The following is a 7,501-nucleotide window of genomic DNA, read 5'->3' on the forward strand; positions in this document are numbered from 1 at the left end:
AATGAAACCAAATTGGTCCATTTGGTTTCATTTTACACTATAGATCTATAAGGGTCCATTCTGTTACCAACTCTCGATCATTTAGCTGGGGACCACCTGGAACCCCCAGACCACTGGTTGAACTTGAGAACCACTGTAACCACATTTTCATGTCAAGCTGAAAGGACCGGTCCGGTTCCCAAATAAAGATGTAATTGACCGCCACAGACCCCCATTTTTAACTATTTTGTGCCAGGAATCCACATTCCAGATTTGAGATTTGTGGGTGGTTTCCGAGATTTTTTGGGAAATCTACAAGCTCCCAACTCATTGCATCGGCACATTGGGAGCTTGTCGATCAAATCTAGGGTTAAAGTTTTTATCCAATCCAATCCAATTTATAGCACATTTTACAACCAAGGTTTACAAAGTTCTGCACAGAAGAATCAAAAGCTAAATACACTGTAAAGCTATAAAACACACAGGAAAAATAGAGTAAGAATAAACAACAAAATGATTTGATGACCAGCAGTGGTTCCCTATGGAGACACTGGAACCACTGGTGGTCATCAAATTATTAGCTCAGGAATAAGACAAAAACTAAAAAATATCCATGAATTCAGTCTCCATGGGGTGAGTAATCGATAGAAAAAAAGTATTTTTGGGGGTGAGCTATCCTTTTTTTTCTAGGGCTTTTATGGATGTATTGATAGGACAGTAGACTGAGAGACAGGGAGTGACATGCAAAAGCAAAAGTCGTCGGGATTGGGATTCAAACCCGCAACATGTTGTCAGGCATCAGAGCCTATGTGGTATGCGCCTGGACCGCTAGGCCAGCGGGCACCCTGTGAGCTATTACAATTTACAATTTAGGCATTTTAACATACGCTTTTAATCCAAAGCGACTTACAATAAGCAGGTAATACATCAATATAATAAGCAAGATAATATGTCAGTACATAAAAAACAATATAACAAATGCATCGGAATAGCAATCTAGAAAAAACAATAACATAGGTAGACCTAGGTGCGTGGTCTACCTATGTTATTGTTTTTTCTAGATTGCTATTCCGATGCATTTGTTATATTGTTTTTTATGTACTGACATATTATCTTGCTTATTATATTGGTGTATGATGTATCAGTAAAAAGAAAATGCTATCTAGCTTCATGTAGCTTCTATCCTTTTAAGCCAAGGAATTCTAGAAATTCTCAAACATTATCACATTCAGTAGATGTTGCTCCCGAGGGGAAGTTGTTAAAATGTTGGTACTGAGAGGATCAGAATTGGGGTCACTTCAAGTGTAAGATGATATAGATAGATACCTTTATTATCCCAAGGGGGAAATTCAGTTGTCCAGTAGTAGCACAGCAGTATACAGTTATTTACAAAGTTACAGAGACGTAAGAAAAAATAGATAAGAGGGAAAGAAACAAGAGAACAAAAAAAAAGAGCAGTACAGTACCAATAAAGAGAAGGTGCATCAATAGAGGGGGCGAATAATATATAAGTATATATACATAAAGTGTCTTGCAAAAAAGACCATAGCAGTCAATGCTAGTTAGTGCAAACAAGTATCTCACTGTCATTGTTAAACAAAGCAAAAATACTCAGAAACTACCAACACAAACTAATAGTGCAAAGTCAAAAAAAAATCAGTGCGAAAAAAGAAGAAACTAGGAAGCGTGTCACCGCAAGACGCACATGAGCACTCTTCCTGGACGGTCCTTTTGGGTCAAAGTCAATACAGCAATAGTTCCTTAGAGGTCAATGTCAATGTCAATACAGCAAAGGTTCCGTCAGTCTAAGTTAGGAAGGGAGACCTTTTCAAGCGTCCGTTATGTGTCTCGTTGTACAGCTTAAGGGCAGCCGGTACAAAAGATTTTCCTAATCTCTCACATCTCCGTCCTGGGTAGGTAAAGCGGTCGTTTCCTCTCTTACTCCAGTAACTGGTGATCTCTAGATGGAGGGGGTGGGAGGAGTTCTCCAAGATGGAATCCAGCTTCCTCGCTGTGCGCACACTGGTTACTTCCTCCAACCCCTGCAGAGAGGACCCGACGACAGAGCCTGCTTTCTTCACCAGTCTGTTTAGGTTAAACGTGTCACCTGCTCTGTTGTTGCCACCCCAACATGTTATACCAAAAAAGAGGACACTTGCCATGACAGACTGATAGAACATCTGTAGCATCCTATTGCACACCCCAAACGATCTCAGTCTTCTCAGGAGGAACAGCCTGCTTTTCCCCTTGCTGTGAATCGCCTGTGCATTGTCCGACCAGTCCAGTGAACTATTCAGGTGTACTCCGAGGAATTTGTAGTTATCCACAAAGATAAGATAAGATGCTGTTTGCACAACAAAATGCACAACAAAACAGTCAGAAGCACTGCCAAGGACTTTCAGATTATATCGAACACTGGCAATGTATTGCAGTAAAATAAGTCCATCAGAGTCTGTTGGAGATGGAATTTAGTATCATCCCTGCCAGTAGGACATACCAAAAATGGTTTAGTTTTAAGTGAGGAGCTGCTGGAGCAAGAAAGTCAGCTAGCATATTACATCAAAATTGCCTCAGACATTTATTTTGGTCTCTCTCCTATTGAAGAACAAATACTCAAATAAAGAGCATGCATTAAGAGGTGATGCTGGGGGTTCACTAAGCAGTAATATTTCCCTTTCTCCTTAGAAAGGTCACAACCAGCCCCCCTGGTGTTATTTGTATGCTATGTTGATGAATTGAATATAGGACCTCAATGGAAACATATCCAATTGACTTTGTTGTGTGATGTTTTCTATTCAGTTTAACAAAAGATTCAATCGATCGATCGATCGATCGATTCTCTACAGCAGGTATACTGTAGGCAGTAGGCACCATATCATTGAAGACAACACATTTAAAGAGGTGGTGCCAAAGTTTTGTACTTTTTCTGTTTTGTATGTGTCTATGGAGTGAACATTACTCTGTGTGGTTATAATATGCATTGCAAATATGTATTCCCTGTGTATTTCTGGTTTCTCCCTGAAAGCTGAAAGAGTAAAAAAAAACACTGATCTAAAAACACAGCTTTAACGACATCATAAAATCATCTTTTTACCATACAGCAATACTGTGGGTGTGGCTAACTTCAGCTGGGTCACCACCCACCTGAAAACCAGATATACAGATATACTTGGTGCTTCTAGGAGCCGCAGTCTGCCTCCAAAACTATTATTTTATCTGTAAGAAGCTCTGTCACTAGCAGCTCATTGGTGCATGAACAAGCCGACCGGGGCTAAAAGGATTGACAGACAGGTCAACCAATCTGAACAGGAACAAGAGGCGGTCTGTTATTTTGGATGGGCCCTCAGTTTAATCGACCAATGACATAACTTCTCACAGATAAAAAGAATAGTTTTGGAGGCAGATTGTAGCCCCAGGAAGTGTCACACACACAACATTTCTTTAGGAAGCATTGTTAGCCGCCTGAATAAAATTATTATTATTATTTTTTTAAATAAGCAATTGCATGATTCCTGCTTATGTCAGCAGAAAACTGCTTATTTCTGCTTTAATGAACACATGGGTGTCTGTGGCCACATAAAAACATAAATGTATCACTTTCTGTACACTCTTTTGAAATAAATCTTCCTCCAAATATATTCATAATACCTGGTGATCATATTAGGGGGGGAAATGGCACCATGTCTTCAAGAAAAAGTGTGTCGTCTGTATTAGGCATTTCTAGGTTTACATAACTTTACTCCTCATTCCTCAAAGCAAAATCAGAGTAGAGTATACGGTGCTACTCTGAACCCTAATGAACATTAAAATTAAGTAGGATAAGCATGGATGTGTGCTCTGCCTGAGCATTCAACTTTATATTGGGAATTTCCAATACTTTTACTTCTACTCCACTACACTGATTATTATCACAAAACACATTAACCACTTCAACCCTATACATTTTGAACATTTGAAAATAGCCAATCTACAAGCTCACAATGCATTGTGAGCTTTAGATCTGTTATTTTCAAAATACTTTTTTTGAAAACTTGTATTAGGACATTCTGCCCAATGAGTACTTTTACTTTTGGTATTTTAAGTACATTTTGATCTGCTGGTGACTCAAAGCCCGGGGCCCAGGCAAGATCCTGAACAAGGACATGGATAATAAACAAAAGAATAAGAACAAAAAATAGAAAACTAAATAAAACAAACTGCATTTGAAACTGCATAGAATAGATTGCTCAAGTGTTACTGCATATTGTATACACATACAAATATATCTGCAAGCATACATGTTTCAAATTTTATAAATCCAGACACCTTGAGAGGGTTCCAAGGGGTCATGAGCAAAATGTAGCATCTAAATCAGTTTAACCACTTTAACCTGTATATCATAGGCTTTTTCAAAATAGCCAATCTATGCAAGCTCGCTATTTTCAAAGAGAAAATAAATGAAATATGGCACAAAATATCTTGAAATGGGCGTCCACCACTCCACGGCCACATCCATTTCAATTTGGGGATCGTTGACATGAAAAAGTTTGAGAACAACTCATCAACAGTATCTGCAAGCTCAGTGATGAGCTTATCAGGAGCTGGTCTTTCACACACAGACTGCTTGCTTTGCATGTGAGGCAACTGCTGACAGTGATATGATGGATGGAGCAATCAGGGACACACAACAATTGCATGGGTAATAGCTGATCTACTACAGGCTCATTGTTTTCTTTTTTAATAACAATAATACACAATTAAAACATTAATGACAATTATTTGTATGATAAATAATCGTCAACTAAAGTTCCATGATATAGTTGTGACAGCCCTAGCCTAGACAAGAATGTATTAATTCAATTTAGTTACACACACACACACGCACACACACACGCACGCGCGCACACACACACACACACACACACACACACACACACACACACACACACACACGCGCGCGCGCGCGCACACACACACACGCACACATGGACAGACGGACGGACTTTGTATCTATCTTATGACATCAGGGTTCAGCCAACACATCACTGTTCTTGTCAGGTGACTTCTTTTTGTGAAAAATGATTAAATCATGATTAGACACCATTCTTCAAGGGGTATAAGAACCCTGGGATCCCATCATAGAAAACACCATTTGGTACAAGAACCCCTGGAGTTAAGGTGAGTGTCCTGCTGCATTGGTCTTCTGAATTCTTGTTATTTGGAGGCTTCATTTAACAGTGAAATGTTCAAAATATTTATGTCAGAGATTGTGCTATTCTTTTGATAATTTTATAACGTATTCTTTGACAATGTATGTTTGCATTTTATATTTGAGTATTTAAGTAAATTCTTACTGTACATCACTGATATTTCATTGACACAGCTTTGCTTGTTTCAGAAGTGTAGATGTTTGACCACAATGACCAGTATTTTAATGTAAAGCCAGATTCATACAAGCATAGTTAACAGCTGTAAGACATTTTACAATCTTTAAAAATACATTTTCACCCTCCAGGTTCATATTGCCCATCTGCAGCCATGAAAATCTCCATTGTTGCTGCCCTTTTTGTTGTGCTGGCCATTGGTCATGGTAAGAATCCAGAAACTGTATACCAGGAGTCAACTTTGATTTTTTTTTTTTACATAAACTACTAATACACTTTAGGAACATGCTAAATGTATTTAGTTTTTATAAAAAAAAAAAAAATGGTTGATCATATTGGTTGTTTGTGTGTTTGTGTGAGTGTGGCTATCTCAGAAAATGTCCACACAGCATGTTTATCTGGTCTCTGCAGTTTTGGTTTAGAGCTCTGCACATGCAGAGATGAGACATTTGTTTCCTTAAAATTTAAATGCACTTAGGGTAGTAATGTCAGCAAACTCTGAATCCTAAGTAAGCAGAATTCTATACATTTCAATGAGGATTTGAACAAAGGATTTAATTTTATTTTCCAGGCACTGAGTCTGCACTGGTAAAGCGTGACATCGACGCTGAAGTGCAGAGAATCACCAAGTTCATTACGGACATGTCGGCCTCTGTCGCGACTGCTAGCCAGGAGATGGTTGAGAAGGTGAAGGCTCTGGAGCTGACCGACAAGGCACAGTAAGTCATGATTTATGGGTAGAAAACAAATTGTTCCTCTACCTTTTAATACCTGGCTGACACACAGTAAAGGTTAATTTAACTAACTAGAAATGGAACCAAATGGACCTGTTGGGAGTTAAATTAACACAGAGCATTTTACTGTCCTCTTCCTTATCATAGATGATCATTTGTAAGACAATGAATACTGTTTAAACCAATTGGTTAGGAATTAGAAAGATTGTTCTGCCTTTTTACTCATTGCAATTCACAATCTACAAGAAAATCACTTACTGTGCCTCTGTGCCTGTGCTGTTTAAATGTTTAACTCGTATTCAATCAATCAATCAATCAATCAATCAATCAATCAATCAATCAAGCAGTCTGTCTGACTCTCTGTCTATCAACTAGTTATGAAAACAATGTAATGTTATGCAATGTAATGAATGAAGTTAATTTAAGCCAATATCAACCATCATGGGCAGATACTCACTTATACTTTTCCTCTTGTAATTATAATTCTCTTTAACACTCTCTTGCTTCTGTGTTTTCCTGTCGCAGGACTTACTTTGAGGGCGGCAAGGCCCAGATCCTGCCACTGGTTGACAAGGTCCAGGTTGAGGCTGATAAGCTCCAAGAGCAGCTGAAGCCCTACATCTCCAACATCGAGGAACAGCTGAAGCCTCTGACCGACCGCGTCCAGGCCCAGCTCATGCCCCTGGTAGACAACTTCAGTGCTCAGGTCAAGCCCCTGGCTGAAAACTTCGAGGCCCAGGTGGAGGACATCTTCAAGCAGATGTGGGCCAAAACTCTGGCCCTTCTCCCCCCTTCTTAGAGCTACAGCAATCAGTCCATCTCAGTGATAGTAACATCCCCCCACCACCGATTTACATTTCCTTGAGATGTTTGACGGAAAATGTATTCCTCCAAAGATTTTGGAAGGGGAAAAGAAATGTCACCATAATTTAAACCAATTCATACTTCATTGCACAACGGAGTATAAATTCAGCTTTACTCTCCCATCTAGAAGTCACCTGAGATGTGAAGCTTGAAACTCACCATTAAAAGAGGTTGAAAGGTGGCCATTTTGTGTGTGATTGTTCTATGCTTGGTTTATGTGAGTACATTTCAGGTACATTTGTCACACTCTTTTGCACGTGCATCGGGTAGGATTTATGGAAGGCCAAAGGCCAAGGCACGAGGTTGAAATGAAATGAACTGTGTGGCATAATCAAAGAGGGGCTCATTGAACAGCGGGTCAATAATACCAAGTTTGACATTAACCCATGGGTCACTGATGGTCTCCATCATTCATGGTTTAATACTTTGAAGTAGGCTGTCAAAACAGGTCAGGGGTGTCGCACCAAATTCTGGGCCCTGGGTACAAGGATTCACTGCAGGCCCTCCATGAATGTTCTTCAGGAGGGATTTAGACTGGGAACGCATTAGTTTTGTTTTAAC

At 39.4% G+C, this 7,501-nt stretch overlaps 1 protein-coding gene across 1 annotated transcript; it reads left to right on the top strand.

The window, feature by feature from the left end:
* The first annotated feature begins 4,998 nt into the window (after window positions 1-4,998).
* On the top strand, window positions 4,999-7,112 carry LOC308302779 (uncharacterized protein). The gene is made up of 4 exons (XM_080747068.1): window positions 4,999-5,136; window positions 5,474-5,548; window positions 5,914-6,061; window positions 6,602-7,112. Exons 2-4 carry the CDS (start codon window positions 5,497-5,499, stop codon window positions 6,873-6,875), a joined length of 474 nt encoding a protein of 157 aa, XP_080603194.1. The 5' UTR covers window positions 4,999-5,136; window positions 5,474-5,496; the 3' UTR covers window positions 6,876-7,112.
* Window positions 7,113-7,501: the final 389 nt, after the last annotated feature.

This window comes from Nannobrachium achirus (assembly GCF_963921795.1).
Source record: "Nannobrachium achirus genome assembly, chromosome: 2".
Classification (NCBI taxonomy): Eukaryota; Metazoa; Chordata; class Actinopteri; order Myctophiformes; family Myctophidae; genus Nannobrachium; species Nannobrachium achirus.